General features: G+C 37.3%; 1 protein-coding gene across 1 annotated transcript in view; it reads left to right on the forward strand.

Annotated features, from left to right (window-relative positions):
* Nucleotides 1-20,552, forward strand: part of Itfg1 (integrin alpha FG-GAP repeat containing 1) — a gene marked incomplete in the record, with an annotated part of 219,908 nt that overhangs the window by 66,261 nt on the left and 133,095 nt on the right. The window contains 2 exon segments of the mRNA XM_005401409.2: nucleotides 8,347-8,408; nucleotides 13,476-13,557. Of these exon segments, the coding sequence (XP_005401466.1) occupies nucleotides 8,347-8,408; nucleotides 13,476-13,557 (144 nt within the window).

Genomic DNA, 20,552 nt, shown 5'->3' on the forward strand with positions numbered 1-20,552 from the left:
TCTCTCTCTCTCTCTCTCTCTCTCTCTCTCTCTCTCTCTCTCTCTCTCTCTCTCTCACACACACACACACACACACACACACACACACATTCTAATCATTGGTAGGAAAGAAACCCTGAAACATAATTCTGTAGCTGTTCTGTAGCTCAGTTTTAGACAATTAATCCGTTCCCAAATGGCTCCTGATTAAACCTCCTGAAATGGAGCAGGCACTGCACTGGATTTCTTCTCCAGCTCTGGCCTGCCGTGAGAGTGACTTTCAGACTAAAACCCCCACACTGGTTTCGGAGTTTATAAAACAGTGCACTTTTCTTAGTGCTAACCCTGCCGTCCCTGCCTTATCTATGTCAGCACAGACAGCTCCCCACCCCCAGAAATACCTGGGGTGAGCTTTCCAGACTATTTTATCCTTTTCTCTATGTTGTGCTCCATTTCTCCAGCTTCTCTGTAGTTCTTGGTTTTCCTGCCAGCTCCCTCCTAATTCCTGGAGATATACTTCTTTTTTTCTCTCCACCAAGTTATTTTCCAGGTTCTGTATGTCAATTCCAAGTCCTAGAGATAACTACTGTGCCATTTTTAATCCTTCAGTATTGAATATATTAAAAGTGTGAAAACTCCCTCAACTTCCTTGAGATCTTGATCTCAGAAGTGGAGGAAATATTTGACTTCATTCAAAGTATACTTGTAACGGTGGATTTCAAAGTATCTGTAAGTCTCTGAAGATTATTAACTTACACTCTTAAAATAGCATCTTAACATTAAGATTAATAATTACTTTGCTTATATTTTTCTTAATTCAGTGTATAAGTTATGAAAAACAAATCCTCTGTAATAAAACTGTAATTTATTGTTCTTTTGATATTAACCCTTGACAAATGAAAATTATGATCCTCTTACACATTCTATTTTGGGTAGTTAATAGATGCTATCAGTATTTGCTGCCAGCACCCTGGAGGTTGGAGTTTGTTTTTTGCCTATGATTGCCATATTTAAATACAATCTGAAATAAATAAATCCTACCATCTTCATGCCCCTACTTAGAACAGAAGTACCTGTGATTGTGATTTAACTGATGAGGGAACAGAGAATAGGAGTATATTTCTTGTTTACCCAGCATTAATGGCTTTCAACCCTGTAATAGCATGTGTGTGTGTTCAGGATACACTCTGTATGTTGTATACTTTCTGGAGTGAGGGATAGTCAAAGCACTCTGCTAAGCATGGTGAATCTTCATTTAGGCCTGCTATTTTAAGAGTGTAAGAGGAAAAATCTACATAGATGATTATGAACTTCAGAAGTGACATTTAAAACAATTCCTAAAGGGTCTTGCTTGTTGCTTTTGCTGTCTTCTACAGCCATGAATGGTTTTCCCCTCTGCCTGTACCACCCTGCTTTGGCCGATTATGGTCGGAAACCTCTACAAACTGTGAGCTAAATAAACCTTTCCTTTTTAAAGCAAGCAAACAAACAAACAAACCAATTCCTAGAAACTTAGACTTCTTCAAAGCAGTAGCTTCTGAATGAGGACCCATTCAAACCAGTTCCTTATATAATGTTACCAAATTGGTATGCTTATACAAAATATTATGTGGCAGAATTATTTGGTACAGGTAAATATAGAGAATATGGTTGGCTCTCTGCAAACAAATCTACAAATATAGCAGTAATCTCTATCATAGGTTTTAAACCAGTGCTTGTGACCCAAAATCAGTACTCACACATTTTAATTTTTTTTGCCCCTACTGGATTTAAAATATTTTATTTAAAATTTCAGTATCTCAGAAGTATGATTTTTCATAATAACAACGAGAGAGCTAAGTTACACTCCTCTTTGGTCAGTGATGGACTCTTTTAGTTCATCAAAGTGCCTTAGTCCCTTAGTTAAGGCCTCATGTCTGACAGCATTTGTATTGATAACCTCTGAACTACACAGTGCACTTAAACTCTACTACAAAGAATAGAAGTTTTTGACATCCACTGGTTTGTCTTAGTGATGTCAGCAGTTACATGGATTTCAGGTTTGTTTGTTTAACAGATGAAAAAAAAATTTAAGGAGTTTTATTCTACTGTTGTGCTGCCCTTCCCATAATATAACTGGGCCTAAGAAAAGTGATACTCTACTATACCGTGAGATATATAAAATCCAAGAGCTTGACATATCCTCATAGCTCAAGGATAGAAACAGTATAGGTTATCATATTGGTTTCTCCGCTTTGTAGAAATGTCTGAAGCATCCAGAAAATGCTACAACTGTTTTCTTAATGGCATTTTTTTCTAAAAATGAGCCATAATATTACTCATGAGAATATATTAACTAATATCATCCAAGGTGAATTTTTTACTGCAGGAACTTTATATGGCATTTGAATACTTCTTAAATTTTTCCATTGGCATATTCTTCTTTAAATGTCAAGCATTTACACTGAAAGATATATTGCTGGAGATCTTCAATTTTTGCTCTTCTTCCATCATAGTATATCAGAAAGATACTGTGAGTGCATTATTAATCATTAAGCTTTGTTTTTATTTTTTCCAGTGTGATTTAATTCACATAGTCAAATTTTTTATTTGTTTCTGAAACTCCTAAGGCTTCTTATTTTATCTTAGTTATTCTTTGTAAAGAAAATGGGGTTTTTGGTTCACAGTTTTTGAGGTTCAGGAACAGGGTACTGGTTTCTGGTCTAAGGAACTTCTCAGGGCTGATGGCATCACAATGGCAGAGCTTGTGGAAGAGATCCCATGGGAAAACAGGAAGCAAGAGACTGGAGAGTACCACATCCATTCTTTTCCTTGCAAGCTGCTTTTGGCACAGCCAGGCTGCTCTGCAAAAGGACCTTGATGCCTTCTGAGAGCAGTACCCCCAGGACCTCATTACTTTCCCAGCTCTAAAGTATTCCACCTCCATGCTACCATGTGGGGGCCAAGCTTCCAATGCGTAAAACTTCCTGGAACACATTCAGATCATATCCAAACCATCAAAATACTGATGTCAGCTTAAACCAGTGGACTCCTCATTTGAAGGAATGTTCAGAGATTTTTCTCCTTTACCCCTTTAAGCTATGAAAGGAGATAATTCACTGTGTGTCCATACTTTATGGAGGAGAAAGTGGATATGCATTGGATATTTCACTATTTTATTGTTAGATAAACTTAATTTTGAAAAGGACGTTATCAGCTTTGGGGTTTATATCCTTAATTTATTACCAAATCTTTTGACACAGATGGTGTCACTGTCGCCATGGTGTTTCTGTGAGCGTCTTTAAAATTAGATAGCAAGGTAAGAAAGGCAAATCCCTATCCCGCATATGTGTCTACCCTATACATGAGTTGTTACCACTTCAGAAGAAGAGGGTTCTCATGTAATCATAGTGCTGCTAACTACTTATTCTGCCACAGCCCCTGCGGTTTTCCCTGCTACATCTTCCTAGCTCCCACTCCGTTGTGATCAAGAACTCACAAAATATAGGCTCATGCATATTCTTGTTGCTCCTCCACATACATGCTAGCTATGTCTGGACTTAATTTAGGCCTTTGTCTGGTTAGATCTTTATGTTGGTCTTTATGCGAGTATCCAGTTTTATAGCTTTCAGTAGTAGAAGCAGCATGCTGCAGAATGCATGCCTTGAGTTCACCACCACTGTACCATGCTGTCATACTACAGTAGGCCTGTAGTTATGTCTTGAGGTCAAGTATTGTGATGCCCTCAACTGTGTTCTTTTTGCTCAGTTTTGCTTTAACTATTTGGTTCTATATGAGTTTCAGGACTGGTTTTTCTAGCTTTGTGAAAAAACATTAGTATTTTGTGGGAGACTGTATTGAATCTGTAAATTGCTCTTAGGAGTGAATGACATATTTGTGCAGCTGATGAAAATACTGCTAGTAAACACCCCGCCCATCCCTCTGTGGAACAGCTTCCAGGGACATCCAGAAGTCCTTCCCACTGGTTTATGTAGTCTGTTATTGAGAAGCTCAACTGTATGACTCATTGAATTACTCAAGTCTAACATTTGTTTTATTCTTTGTCATGATTTCTATCACTTAGCTGAATTTCTCATTCATACCATGAATTGTTCTAATTTTATGAAACACTCTATATCCTATTGTAGCCTATTGAGTCTCCTTAGTCACATTACCCATATTTTAAATTATTTAATAGCTATTTCATCAATAACCTTATCTTTGGGGTCAGTTGCTAGGGAGATACTGTATTCCTTTAGAGGCAGCATGCTACCTTATTTTTATACTTGTTTCCTTTTAGTGATATTTACGCATCTATCAAATAAGTTGCCTTTACCAGTTCTATACAGTAGCTTTCGTAGTAGAAGACTTTCTCCTGAAGAATTTGTCCTAGGGCAGTGATGGCCAACCTTCTAGAGCTTTCCGTAATACAAACATCCAGCTGTGGCGCATGGCCGTAGGTTCACCACCACTGTCCTAAGGTAGTGGTTTATTAGGCTCCATCAACTTGGTTTCCAGTTGAGCACCACAATGTAGTCTATAGCTTTCTCAGCTGTAATTGATAGCTTTGGCCAGCTGGATGCCAGGCTCAGAGAGCCTATTCAGCAACACTTTGAGCTGTGTGTGGGTGGAGGCACTTTAAAAACCAAGGGAGGGGTGGGGGTGGTAGAACACGCCTGTAACCCTAGTACTCCAGAGGCTGAGGCAGAAAGATTGCTGTGAGTTCGAGGCCAGTCTGGGCTACATAGTGAGTCAATGCCAGGCTGAATTACATAGCGAGACTCTGTCTCAAAAAAAAAAAAAAAGAGTAAAAAAGAAAATAACCTAGGCAGGTATGGTTCATACAGCAGTGCAGTGGAGTACTCACTCTGTAGCAACTCCAGTGGTAGCAGCACCAGGGACATGGAGAGCGGGGCATGTGCCCCGAGGGCAGTAGCGGAAAACCATTTAGAGTTTGCATGATACAAACAACCTGCTATGGCGCACACGCTATAGATTCACCACCACTGCTCTGAGTTATGTAACACCACTAGTAGAGGGGCTTCTAGCAGTACCAGCAATATCTCTTCTGCTGTGGTCCCTTGTGGATGTGTCCTTCTGTGGCTTTAGAGATGGCGCTGAGCTATGGACCACAGTGCACACATCCTCAGGCCCTGCTGCAGCCAGTGGGAGGTGCATCTTCAGGTGCATTCCCACAGCAGCTAGCGACAGTGACAGGCATCATGGAGCATGGGAAACTCCTGCTCCAGCTCAGTAGTGTCACATGTTGATAATAAGCAGTAGCACATACCAATGCTAGTATACTAGTGGTGGCCAGTATTAGTGGCAGAGGGTGATATGGAGCCCAGGAGTATGAGCTTCAGGGCCCAGTAGTAGCACATGGCAGATCAACTGATGGTATTATGTGGTGGAAGTACCAGCCTTAGGTCCCAGGGGACAAATACCTTGGCTTCTTGGGTCTTAGGGTGGCACCCCACACTACGATGAACCACCTGTTCCTGTAGAGGAAGGCACTGCCTGGACTTGGGTGCTGGGGTCAGTTATAGTACACTGCTGAGTCTAGATGGGTTCCTGAGGCTGCAGGCTTTTACGCAAGTATGATGCAATGTTCATGGAGTTCCAGAGATGGATAAGCAGAGGCTTCTGTCACCGAGGACTGTATGAATACCAACAGTAAGCCCATCCTTAACACCCTGCTGTTCTATAGCAGTCTGGGCTGTGGGAGTTAGGGGACTCACAAAGTGAGTTCTTCATGTAAAGTAAAGCTCCTGTGTGAACTCTATGGAGCTAGACTTCAAGCCTGTGATGACTGTAGAATTCTCCTGTAGCTAGGTTTGTTGGTGTCCTCAGTGGTGGGGTTTGGTGGAATTCTCCTGTTTACTCTTTCCCCCATGATGGGATGTCTGCTTTTATTCCTCTGTCCTTGCTGCCATCCCAGCTATCCCTATCTTACAGGGCTCCTGTGGCTCCTTTGTGAGAGCCAGTGTTCTCTCTCATCCTTAAAAAGCAGATGCGGGGCTGGGGATTTAGCTCAGCGGCAAAAGCGCCTGCCTGGCAAGCACAAGGTCTTGAGTTCGGTTCCTGGTACCGGAGAAAAACTAAAAAAAAAAAAAAAAACAGATGCATTTGTTGTTTTGACTCTTTTCTTGAAAGAGCTGGGTATCAGGCACCTGCCTGGCCATCTTGGAGTCCTCCATAATTAGCTTCTCATTTCTCATCAGTCCTCCTTAGCCTTTATGACTTTCCTCAATTAGCATAGTAATGGCCATCTAACTCCACTGACCATATATTCTTTACTGCATTTCTCAAAAAGCTTGAAATATGACCCACACTAGTCCATTCCCTCCCACCCAAGACTGTCACTGTTCAGCTTTACCCCAGTGGAGGAATCCTTACTGCCAGCCCTGTGGTGAGCCAGCTCCAAAATCGCATCTTAGTGTCCACTTTTTCTTAGGTCGGTTTTACTTTCAACTGTCAAGTTCCCTCAGAAGCAGACTCTGAGATTGAGTCACATGTGGAAAATTTCATTTTAGGGAGTGTTCTTACATGCAATACCAGTGGAAAAGCAGGAAAGTAAGCAGTTGGCTTTGATTTAGCCTTGATTCAGTAATCAGTAAAAACCTCAGCTGCCCCCGAGGAGCTCTGAAACTGGAATGCCCTCAAAGTTGTCCTGATTTTTGTTGGATCTACCCTTAATGCCTCTGAACTGACAAATTACTGGATATGGGCTCCCCAGAGGCTGTTCCAAAGAGGGATGGGCAGGGTGTCTACTAGCAGTATTTTCACCAGCTGCTCAGATAAATCGTTCACTCCTCAGAGATGATCTGGGTAGCATTCACTATAGTTATCTTGAGTACATTTCCTTTAATTTTGTAGTATAAATTACTCTTAGCCATGTGGGAAGGTGAGACATTATTATTGTGTTGACTAAATTTTCTAGCAGTTATTTCATTCAAAGTCTGAAGCATGTGATTCTCCATATTGAATTGTTAATTATTAATCATCTCTATTTTTATTTCTCTGTGTAATGAATCATTCATTTTTCTGTAACCTCTTTACATAATTGAATAGTGAAATGAGATTTTTTTAAAGATCCACTTTACAAAATACTTCCAGTCTTTCATCTAGCTTTAGCACTGTTTATGGTTTAATAAATAGCTATTGAAACTATGAAAATAGAGTCAGCATTTTGTATTATAGTTCTCAAGTCTATGAAATAATAGGAAACATAATTTATCACTTTGTGTATAAATATGTATACTGAGACTAATACAATTCTGCTAGAAAAAAATTTGAATCATTTTTCTAGGAATAGCAATAGATCTGCTGTTTCTTCTAACTAGCTCAGCTTAGGCATACATGGTAATGAAGTAATTCTAATCTCATGCTGCTGGGTGCCTCATGAAGGCACCAAGCCTTTTTGCCCCCTTGTTGGGAAGATGCCACTGAATGTATTCTTAAATGGGTTAAATGTTTTCACAGTTTCTGTTTGAACAGTATGGCTTTTGTTAAATTATTATGTTGGGTTTTACTTATTTCAAATAGTTCAGAGTTTATACTGACTCTTAGAAATCTCTGTGGCAGTTAATCCTTTGTCACTTACACTGATTACCTTTTAAACATTCTTACTATGCCAGTCCCTATGATCACTTCTACTTATTTTGGATGAAATGCTTTAACACAGATCCTTCTTTTCCCAAGACTTTACATTTAGAGAAGCAACAGTATGATTATTTTTAGACAGTCCAAGCAAATTTGTATGGCTCTACAATATCATGTAAACTGTACCCCTTATTCAGTAGTCATTTGAACACGTCCTATTTCCAAGCGCATAGGAACTACAAAACTTAAGAAAAAAAATTGAAATAGTAAAATTCTTAGAGTTTCCAATGAAATGAATTTGTTAATTTGAAATTACAAAGGCAGTTCTTCAATTATTCAAAATTTGAACCATAGTTTTTTGCTCATTTAATATGACTGCTGCAGGGTGTGGATGCTGATACGTGGTGATTTTAAATAATGCTGAAGCTTTTAAGTGTGGTTATGATCAGAATGTCACCTCTCAACTTAGAATGAAGTTATTTAAAACTATGCAATAAATGAGTGCTATAAACAGTTCTTGAACATAAATGATGTTTTTAAAGGAGTAATACTAAATGTACCTTTTAAATAATTTTCCTTATTTATACTAACACAGACATCTACTTTCTTGTTTTCTCTTTTTGGTTTTCATTTTTGATGACATTAAACTTGTTAAGACACAATTTAAAATGTATTTTGGTAGAATTGCATTAATAATTTTGTGTGTTGCCTTTTTTCTGGGTTTTTGCTGTTTTAAAAAACAGTAGTACAAATACGAAAGCTTGCATGCTCTTCTTTTCTTTCTAGATTTATTCCTCACTACGTTGTCTGCCTCTAGTACCTTCCAGTTTGAAATATGGGAAAATCTGGTAAGAAATCTTTCCTTTGAAACATTTTTAAATGATGGCTTTCAGTGAAGGTATACAATTTAGAAAATAAAATTAAAATAATCACTTGGTTGGTTGATTTCAACAATAAATAGAACAACTTTAAGAGCCTTTGGTTGCATTGCTGCATTCAAACTGCCGACTGTTGCTGAAGGAAATGATTCATTCAGCATTAGTTCCTCTGCAGGTTTTAGGCATGACTGCCAATTAAACCAATCAGTCTGCCCTAATGTGCACGTTATAAGGACCCCTGCTAGGCTGTCAGCTGTTGAGAGAGGTTACTATCATTTAATTTGTCAGCATGATGGTTTATGAAGAAAGCCCTATTTTAAAGACTAATTTTTCCTCTTTGCCTTCAGGCTTATATAAAGAAATAAGAACATACACTAAACTTAGTGCCAAGTTGACTAAGATTAAGGAGTCTCTCCCACTAGCTTTTTCTTTTTAATTGTTAACAGAAGATTCCTAAACTGATTGCACTATTTTATTTTTAGCTGATTAGTTAAGGAACAGTAAACCACTTGAAATCTTAAAGTTGGATTTCGAGCTGTATACTAAAAGATGGGATTTAAAGCTAATAAACATGGACCAACTTAGTAACATTTATCACATACTGATCAAACCTAAAACTTCAATTTCCTCATATGCAAAATGCATTCAAGAATCTGCTTCATAGAGAGCTGGGGATGTAGCTCAGCAGTGCAGCGCCAGCCTGGCAAGCACGAGGCCCTAAGTTCAATTCCCAGTACCAAAAAAGAAAACAGTAAAAAAAAAAAAAAAAAGAATCTGTTTCATAAAACAATAGTGAAAATTCACAAACAATATGTTTAAGGTACCTTGGAACACATCAGACACTTAACAAATTTTAGTTTTAAATCTCTTGACTTCCCACCTAATAGCTCCTGATTGTCTTTTATTTCATCCAAATTAAACCCATAATCTTTTATGGATTTTATGAAAGTGCTGTGGAAAAATAACCAGTTCTAACAAATATGAAGCAGAAACTTGTGGAAGGAGATTCATCATTGGCACTGGTTAGGACTCAGATTTCTTCTTGGATGGAAATTTAAGATAGGAGAAGGGCTTTGATTAGGTAAAATCAGAGCTGCTGACTGCTTAAACTAAGCAACGTGATCTTTTTTTTCATGGGGCAAGGAAACATAGGAAGCTTATCTTAAACCAAAAAGACTTCTCTGTAATATTTTTTACTTACTAAAAATGTTATTATGTTTCTGATGATTAGAAATACGGTTGTTACACTTCCTATGATTCTTGTACATTAAGACTCTCATTGCTGGGTGACCTTTCATTCCTACCTCAAGTGAATCTTGAGGTACAGTATTAGAAAAATGAGAGGTCTACTCAGTTAGTTTGTGGCTAAGGGGAGTAGAGCCTCAATCCAGATAAGTGGAATGTGTACATAAAAGTATGAAATACTCTGAAGTATAAGATAAGATGTCCTCTCACCTTGGTGTGTTCTTAAAGGTAATAAAATGAAGACGCTCAATAGAAAAAAAAAAAAAATCTTCATAAAGAGAATAGATTTGGATTGGGATATTTTCCCTTGAACATTGTTTTCTTTAAAGAAAATTACTGAACTGGCATTAGATAATAGGAACTAAGACTTGTTGTTGCAATAGATCCACTGCATCAGTGAGTAACCATTAAAGAAAAACTTACTCAGACACTTGTTAAAAATGGTTAAGGTGCATATTCAAGGGGCCTGCTAGAAGATTGGGCTCAATCACAAAAATGACAAAAGAAAGTGAAACTATAGCCAGTAGTAGGATGGAGGTCAGTGAATTAAAATTGCTCAAGTAGTAGAATAATCTTTTACTAAACTCATCTAACAGGAGCTTAGCTAAAGATAGGCCAAAATTAGTAGATGTTAACTGGGAGATTCTGAGTAAACTCATGCCACAGGGTTCTCCCCAGCTGAACTGTACAAGAATGGAAAAGGAGCCAGTTTGGGCTTAGTCAAGGAGAGATCTCTTTTTCTTTTTCTTTCTTCTTTTTGACTCTCGCTATATAGCCCAGGCTAGCCTTGAACTCACTATGTAACCCAGGCTGGCCTCAAACATGCAGCGATCTTCCTGTATCAGCCTCACGAGTGCTGGGATTACAGACATGAGCCACCATGCCCAGCCATAAAATCTTTTTTTAAGGGCTCAATAGTCGACCATTTGACTAACGTGCACAAGACCCTGGGTTTGATCCCCAGCATTGAAAAAAGAAAAACTTTTTCAGAGCATCAGTTGTGCTACAGCTCCTGACTTTGTCCTCAGAGATACAGATGTGCATAGAGCTTGTAGGCTAAGAGGAGGCTGAATTCTGAATGTAGATGACTCTGGCTGTTACAAGAGCTACAAACCTGGTGCTGCAGAATTTGAAAGGCAGAGCAGTTGTTTCTCTGGTCCATCTATGATTATGAGTAAAGACTTCATGGAAGATGAGATGTTTGACATGGTTGGTATAGATGAGTAGGATTCCAATGATTTGAAGTGAGAAAGAAGGAAGAGGCAGACAAACAAGTGCACAGGAAACCCTGGATATACTTAGAGTTTGAAGTGGTCGATTAGGGCCAGCATGTGAACGAGATGTTGGAAGGTAAGATTAGAATAACTGGTTTAAACAGTAGCAGCAAAGGCCTTGACTTCTAAGTAATTTGATCTTTTAAAAATCTATTCAGAACGATTAAATATTCTAGGACTGAGAGTGGGATGAACGCAGCTTTCATTGTTGCAGTTAATCTGGCCACTGTGTATTAGATAGGATAACGTGGGCTGTCTGGAGGTGAGGAAGTGACACAAGTGGAATGCACAACTCCCTGGGAAGAAAGTGAGCCATGGACAGGAAAGGGGCGATAAGAGGGGGCGGTATGACCGTATAACAGAAAGAGAAAGTATAACTCCTTTGGGGCAGGGAAAAAATTTATGTCAAGAAAGTAGTTAGAAATGTAGAACTGGGACTTAAGGAAGAATAAGGATAAGTGTCATTGGAAAAGACTTAAAAGTGGTCAAAATTTCATAGGTTTGACACTGTTGTCATCGTGTTGTGGAGAGCTGTCCCGTGTATTGTGGTATCGCTGACCTCTGCTCACTAGATGCTAGTACCCACTGCATCCCCAGTTTTGGCCATCAAAAATGTATACAGACATCATCAGATGTTCCCTAGCAAATAAAATCACCCCAGTCTGGAACCACTGCTTTATGTGAATAAAGATATACATGATAATTATCACATATTGCTTCCTGATCACTTCTCAACATTAAGGATATCTCAGTTTTAACATTAAATATTAAAATACTCATCCCAAAGCATTGACACTCATCTGTGAATGGGTACTTGCTGCAACATAGCACTTACGGCTGGAATTCAAGGAGAAAATGGCAGGCAGTCCCTCTTATCAACCACTGTGGCTCACCTGCTTCAGTGGCAGTAATGTTTTTTTTTTGTTGTTGTTGTTTTTTTTTGGTTTTTCTCCGGTACCGGGAACCGAACTCACGACCTTGTGCTTGCCAGGCAGGCGCTTTTTGCCGCTGAGCTAAATCCCCAGCCCCGGCAGTAATGTTTTTGACACAATACTACTACTAATGTTCCTATTTCTAAAGGTACTTAATATTAATTAAATGTGCTACCATGTGCTAGGCACTATGTGTGGATTTTCTCATTAATTACACATACACAGAGAATAAAAACTTGTAAAAATACATTTTAAAGTTAAGTCAACTGGTGTGAGGAAAAGAAGTAACTTTTTCAGGCCTTAGGGCTAGCAACAGTGGAGTTGGGAGTTGAACTAACAAATATGTCTTTAAAACGTCTACCCTGGGGCTGGGGATTTAGCTCAGCGGCAAAGCGCCTGCCTGGCAAGCGCAAGGTCGTGAGTTCGGTCCCCGGTACCGGAGAAAAACCGAAGAAAAAAAAAAGTCTACCCTGAAGTCATTGCACATCAATTCTAGAAAACAAACAGACAAAAGAAAATAATAGAACACTGCTGCAGCAGAACCCCATATCGTCGTATTTTGGATTGCAGGAAAGTAGTAAAGCCCAGTAGGATCACCATAGTAAGAAGTATGAGCACATTATGGAGCGGATGAGTTCATGATAAAAGCACTTGTAGATTGAAAGCCCAAGACTGTCATAAAATTCCCTTCTTAGTACCTGATTTTGCAGAACACTTTCTTACCTTTCATTTCATCTGATCCTCTCCAGAACCCTGCTAGATCTGTAACAGATTCTCCTTTTCTGTTGTACATGACAGCTATTGTGATATTTTGCTCTCCTTTTCATTTGTAAATAAACTCCTTGATGATGTACATGAATTCGTGGGTCCCTTCAGGACCATAGAATTCTCTAATCTGCTTACCTTTTCCCAGTTCTCCCTCACAGAATCTTCTTTCCCTGAAACGTATTAAGGCGTAATGTCTTTGCTGCTTACTTGTACGACTTATGTTACCTTCAGAAATGGTCTTTCTGACTTACATCCTGTCTCCCAACTGGAATAAAACTCTTTAAAGATAAGATCTAGTTTTTATACTTCTTCGTATTTTCAGAGCCTTCCACTCTACTTGAAATTAGAAGATACTCATTATCACTGAAGTTATGATGGTACTTTGGTAAAGGGGTAGTACAGTAGGTTTGACAGCAAAGAAAGCACTCCAAAATCATGTAATTCCTTTTTTTTTTTTTTTTTTTTTCTGTTTGCTTTTTCATGGGGAGCCTTGAGACAGCCTGTAGTGCAGCCTGGCCTTGAACTCACTTATCTAGCCCAGGCTGCCCTTGAACTCATGGCAGTCCTTCTTCCTCAGCCTCCCCAGTACTTGGATTACGGGCTTGTGCCACTATGCCTAGGGAAATCATATAATTCTTAACCTTACAGTGGGTACTTTTGTTTCATAATAATAATAGACAGGAAATTAGAGTGATTTTATTGCAGTGCAACAAAAGGCTTCAACTGTTTATTTCCCTGCTTCATTAAAAATTCTTTGTTTCACACTGACAAATGAGTGGCTTATGATGGTCTAATTAAACATTTTATGATTTTAACAGGATGGAAACTTCTCTGTCAGTAGCATATTAAGAACACCTCAAAATATGCTGGTGGTTGGACAGTCAGCATTTGCAGACTTTGGTAAGATTATTTTTGTCTTTCAAATTCTGCCCTTTTCTGATGTCTTATTGTTACCCATCTAATGACTTCAATGTTTATAAAATGGTTCTAGATTTAAAAGATGCCTATTCTAGTATTATATATGTGCTCCATTCCTTAATAAAATAAAGAGGGATTTATGGCATATGTGTTTTTAAAAAAATGTGTATTTAATCTTCTTTGTGAAAATAACATATAAAATAAGAAAGCCTACTAAGACTTTTCTAGAGAATACCAAAAGTAATTATCATGAATTTTTCATCTATATGTTTATCCCTTATCCCAAATGCTAGGAGCAGAAATCTTTCAGATGTTGGATTTTTTCAGATTTTTGTATTTATATATATGTAATTACATCTTGGGATGTGAGGCCCTAATCTAAACACAGAATTTATCTATGTTTCATAGCTAGCTTAAAGGTAATTTTATTCAATACTTTTAGTGTGCCTGCATTTTGACTGTGACCCATCACATAAGATCGTCTATGAAATTTTTGACTTGTGGCATTGTGTTCGTGACCAGGTTGAGATTTTGGAAAATAACAGATTTTCAGATGGTAGATATTCACCCTGTATATCCAGAATATACAACAAATAGAATTGAAGAAGTTAACCTAAACTATTGAATTTGAATATTAGAAACCACTTTTATTTACATCTTAGTTCCAAAAGAGAACATCTATCGTGAATTTCTGTTTTTTCTAAGATTCTACAGTTACTCAAGTTCACTTTGATAAACACGTATGGCTCCTTTCATCCTTTGTTAAAGTAATTGTTAAAAGGATTTTGTGTTAGATGAAAAGATGTTAAGTAATAGATGACTACTACCTAAAACATGTCAAAGCTCATTCCCATTTTGCTGTTCATTTATGCTGCCAACAAACACCTCAGCCTGTTCCTTGAAATAAAGACAACGTGGTATCATCTCCACAGACCCAGCTTCCTAATTGATAATATGTTGACAACGGTAATACTCACCTCACAGAGGGTATTGTGAATAGCACAACATGAATAAAACACAGTGACAGGCTTATAGCAAGAGTACATAAACTGTAGTTTGAGTTTTTTCATTGGATTTGGTTTTTGGTGTTGCTGCTCAGTTGACTAAATAGACTCATTCATTGTTCATTGTCATGGGGAATACAGCTGAAACAGGAGATGTAATGGTGTTACACAGTGGAAATGTTGGAATCTATATTGTACTGTATTTTTAGCTTTATTACATTGACTATTTTTAACTAAGTTTCTAAAGCCTAGTTTGTAGTTTTTTAAAAAGTCTTCAAATACTAAACTACATGGAATTATTTTTGGAAATTGCTGATTAATTCACTTGACTAGATTAAAAACATACATTTGCGTCTCTCTAGGGAAAAAAAAAAAAAGCATAAATAATTCTCCAGGATTTCATAGACCTTCTAGATTGCCCTCAGTCCTTGGTTAAGAACCACCAGTTGAAGTTTTATGTTTTAAACTGACTGTGGTGGTCCACACCTGTAATGTCAGCTACTCAGGAGACTGAGGTGGGAACAACACTTGAGCTCATGAGTTTAGGGCCTATCTGGGCAACACAGAAAAATACAATAGCCAGGCATGATGATATAGACCAGCTACTCTGGAGGCTGAGGCAGGAGGATTGCAATTTCTAGGCCAGGCTGGGTGACTTAGTGAGGCCCTGTCTCAAAGTGAAGTAAACCAGGTTGTACAGATAGCTCAGAGGTGTAACACTTGCCTAGTAGGTACAGGACCCTGTGTTCAATCTACAGTACCACAAAAATATAAATAAGCATAAAGTCGCATGATTTATTTAATGTGTTTTATACCAGGAAATGTTACTCTTAACAAAATTATTCAGAGCTTTACTTAAAAGTTTATTCTTTAAATTTTGTTAACTATTAGTGTAGATATTTACATATTGGTATTTTTAAGATATGCAGAATATAGAACATTATAAAATTAAGTAACATAAATATATCTCCCCTCTTTACGTACTTTATAAGTAAACTTTTTTAATGTTATCAGGAAACCTATAATATCTATCTGCATTGCCTTTTTAAAGCGCCATGTATTTTAGTTGGATAGTTCTGAAAAATATTAAAAAAAAGATTATTGAGGAGAAAAAACAGATGGTATTAAATAAGGTTATGAATATTAATGTATCTAAAATACACATTTTTTCTATGAAAATATACATTTGAATCCATCTGTGAATTACATTCTGCCCTCCGTTTTCCACTCCACCCACTTCTTTAGAACTGAAACAAGAAGTCAGCACAATTTCAGAAATTTACCACTTAGTTATTAAAGAAAGCACATGCTTGAATAAATGAGACCATAACAGGAGAAGCCCGTACCAAAGAGGAGCATTAAATGACTCCTAGCTCATTTGTCATGTGAGTCCTCCCCTGAAAAAAAGATAAAAAAGGAAATATATCAAAAGAATGGGTCATCTTATTTCTTACTTTGCCTATTTTCTCTTACATGATTAATTTAATAGTGAAAAGGTAGATTGCCCAAAAATAGTAGTCAGCATGGACAGGAAAGAAACCAAGTATTACTCAGTAAATTATTTTTAAGTATCATTAGAAGTTTTGTCACACAGCTTCTGAGTTCATGTAAAATTGATTCTGTCTTCTGAGTTCTATGAACAACTCTTTTAAAATAGTTAGGTTGTTTCACAGAAACGTTAAGTCCTACAAATAAGATGCAAAAGTTGGACCTCTGCTGCAGTGCAAATATTGTACTGAAAATCATGTAAGAAAGCTGAGGTTCTAAATGCAAGGATCTTGCCGTTAAGAATTTGTAGTTTAGTTTGAAAAACAACAGAAAAGTATGTTAAAAATATTACAAGAATAATAAACAACTGCCACATAATAAGAGAACAACCAGATTATTTCATTGTAAATTATGAAGTTAATACCACTAAAAATAGCAATATAGATCATTCTAGGCTGAGAATGGGTAACCTTATTGAAGAGATGGATTTGGGATTGGAATTAGAAGCAGCTCTAAAGTTTGGCTAACAATTTGTGGATGTATAAACCAGTTGGGCTTGAATAGATTTTCTGTAAAAATACAGAAATACACAAATTAATTGTGAATACATTGGATTATCAAATGAATAGCAGACAAAGGGAAGTGAGAGGACAGTGCTGAACAGCTCTTTGTTACTGCCTTTTTTTATTAGCCGAAAGAATTAAAGGTAAACAGAAGTATTTGATCTGGTGGAGAGATAATGTTTCTTGGGCATGGAAGCAGTCTTCAGGGAACATTTTTAGAATTTCTGATTTGCCTGAGACTTTTATATGAAAAAAGAGGCCTGTCAAAACAGTTTTAGTATACTTGTGTTTTCTAGAGCTGAGAACCTGTCAGGGGATGAGGTGGTAAGAGCTGGAGCTACATCAATAAGTGGAAGAACAGATACTGTAAAAGAAACTACAAAAATATCAGTAAAATTTACTAATTGGTTTGATAATAGAGACTGTAAAAAGTAAAATAAATTGACTCTGAATGACTTGAAGGATGCATAAAGGAGGCAAGCAAGGAAAGAAAACGAGATTGGATGCTGAGTTACCTTAGAATTATCCCATTACCATGTTGATAAGGCACCAGAGCTGGGACATTTAGCAAATCTAAGTTGAGTAAAACCAAAGCAGCTTAGAGATCCCTCCCCAAGTCTAAAAGAGGTCAAGACATAGATAAGTCCTCCAAAGGTACGAAATAAAGGTTGATAGAAGGCTCAGGATAGAGGAGTGCTAATAGGTGGTCAGAACTGTTGACAGAGAATGACCAAGAAAAGACCTCTGGACTTACACTTTAGCAGGGCATTTGGGTTGCCAGCATTACCATTTACAGAACTCAGCACAGTCCTTGAGCCATCAAAATCACCCAGTGAATAGTGACTACTATCCACCATTTGAGGAAGTTGTGCCCTTGCCTCATGCTTGGAAGATCCTCAGCCCATAAGCACCTTACTAGCTAAGCAGTCACTAAGGAAGGTACATGTTCTAGCAGACATGTTCTGTGTCTTGCTGTGTACTATATCCCCTCTTTAAACAGTGTATTAGAGGTGAATCTTCTAGATAGGAACAGAATATCAAATTTCTGAGTCTCAATAAATAAGGTATATGAAGTTATATAGGACAGAAAGTCAATAGAAGACTTTTTTCTGTCAAAAAAGCTTATATAGGAGAAAATGTTTTTTAAAAGTTACTTAGAGAAAATGTGTATTAATTTTATATGCATAGTATAAATTAGTAAAAAGCTACAAACTGAGGACAAGCAGAAACATTACGTGGGATGTTAGCGTTTTCTACACATTGAATGATTTTAAATCTGAGAGAAAAAAATTGTAGATCCAGATCAGATGCTTTCCTATATCTGATCTGCACAAGATCTGATACTTTATTCCGCAAGGAAGACTACTGAGCATTATAGTCAGTCATGTCTCTAGACAATCCTATAATGAATAAAGCAACTGATGTTAATGAAAAGCTTCGTCATCCATGAAAGTCATTAGTATATTGGAAAATATTGAACAACTTAAAAGTGTTTTTGGGGGCTGACACCAAATCTGATCCAGTTATGCTGAACACAGAGATAATTATGGTGTTTATTAAAGTAAAGGAGAAAAACAGAGAGCCCACAAGGAAGTTACTTTATGAAATCTTTAAAATACTTAGTAAAAGCTTAGATGTTAATTTCAAATTAACCTTGGTGGAGCTGAAATGCTTAGTTCAAAACACAGCAATTATATTCCCCTTGTTTTATAATTAAGTGTATTCAATAACACCTTGACATATTTAAATTGTTTCTTGTGTACTTGATCAGGAAATAAATCATGTAAGCCATGTATGGACATTTAAAGTTTATATTTGGTTTGTATGCTAACTGGTAACTGAATGTTCATATTCTCTCATAAAATAATTTTAAAGATCAATACCTTCAAATAGACAGGTGATAGTTATATCACAAAAGAGGCAGGATAAGGGAAAGTTCTAGGTGTCATGCTTTCTGTGCTTCCGCCTTATTATGTGAATCATTTAAAGTTACCTTTTATTCCAAAGTCTTCAATAATAAACTTTATTTCCTTTAGATCAAATTTGGCTGCTCTTTTTTTTTTTGGTTTGTTTTTGGTTTTTTTCTGGTACCGGGAATCAAACTCATGACCTTGTGCTTGCCAGGCAGGCGCTGTGCTGCTGAACTAAATCCCCAGCCCCTTGGCTGCTCTTTTGTTGAGTAGCCTTGTTTTTAGTTGTTGAAAAGGACAATGAGCCCCAGTTGAAAATCATTAAAGGAGAAAAATTTTCAGGTTTCGGTTATCCTCTCTTGGTATCACTTTCACCATATCAGAATTTATTGCTAAAGACACAGTACTTTTTTTTTTTAGTTTTTCTCCGGTACCGGGAACCGAACTCACGACCTTGCGCCTGCCAGGCAGGCGCTTTGCCGCTGAGCTAAATCCCCAGCCCGAAGACACAGTACTTTAATATGTGACTACAGACAAATCAGATGTACATGCTAGATTCAAGTACTCTAACATATAATACTTTCATTTTCTTTGTATGGTACAAACAAGTTTAATCAAATAGTTGTCTATTTATGTGAGTTTTTCTTCCCTTTATTTTCTGTCTTGTTTTGTAATGTAAGATTTAATATACAAGATGTTGAGTAATATATTTTTAAAAATAAGTTCTGAGTAGCTACTAAATGGGCTGACTCTGCTATAGATGTTTGGCATACAGCCATGAAACATGGAAGAGTCAAGGTCTCATGGAGTTTAAATTCTACTGAAGGACAAAAAACAGAAAGAAGTAGTAAATTAGTGAAGGATTTCTTTTGGAAAATAGTAAAAACTTTGAGGAAGTAAACCAAGCTGCTTTATAAGTACTCTTTTAGGCAGCTGGCTGGAGATCACCACATTTGACCAGAGACTCATAGGAAGTCATAGGAGGTCTTAGGGGAGAGTGCCCCACACAGAGAACACGAAAGGGGAGGTTCTCAGGAGGAAATGAGCTTGATGTTTAAAGAACAAAAAGAAGCCTGGCACTTGGCAAGAACTCAAATGGCTTTGTGGAACATGGCAAGGAGTATAGATTTTATTCTAAATATAATGCAAAGCTTTGAGGAGATTAGTTAAGTGGACCTGCAGTTACTCAAGCAAAGGCTGAATAACTGGGACCAGGGCAATCACCAGGAGATGGAGAGAAGTGGTCTTAGTTAGGTATATTGGAGCCAGGGTTGCCAGGAATTGCTGAGGGGTAGATGCTGGATGGAGAAGTATATATCACCATCTGACACAGTATACGTTCCGCTCAGGGGGCCTCACTAGAATTTATTCCTTTAGTGTGTTCCGTTCACTGTTAACATCTCTCAAGCCTAGGGCAGTACCAGTTAAGGTACAAATACTATGTGTGTAATTTTGATTTATTTAATTACGTGAAAAAATATTCTCATTGATTTAACGAGTCAATTTTTAAGAATTGAGTCCAAATGTAGGGCTCTTTAACTGCCTGCAATTATAATTCTAAACCCAAATTACTGTTCATGTGATGAAACCTGACATATCACTACTTTGGCTTATTTTGATTGAAGTTAAGTGATTGAACTGAAAATCGTCCGGAATCTCTACAGTAGATCAGTACTGGTTTCAGTAGGAAATAATGTGGGTCCTTAAAAATTGTAATTCCTAATCTTCGCATGTTTTTAATTCTGAATTCTGATGAGTGAACAACAATATGCATAACCTATGGTATTTGTTATTCTTTAATAAGAAAATAAACAGTTATTTAACGTTTAAATAAACAATCCTGTTACACAGCTTCTTAATATCCTTTTGTAGTTGCATCCATTAAATGAAATAAATCAGACTCACCTATGTAAACTTCATATTGTCTCCCTAGGGTAAGAAACTGAAAGAGTATAAATAAGATCCAAAAGGTATAATAGATACTGTGAAAGAGAAAGAAACTGCTCAAAATG

The sequence above is a fragment of the Chinchilla lanigera genome, unplaced genomic scaffold (assembly GCF_000276665.1).
Source record: "Chinchilla lanigera isolate Chin_1 unplaced genomic scaffold, ChiLan1.0 scaffold00073, whole genome shotgun sequence".
In the NCBI taxonomy this organism is placed as follows: domain Eukaryota; kingdom Metazoa; phylum Chordata; class Mammalia; order Rodentia; family Chinchillidae; genus Chinchilla; species Chinchilla lanigera.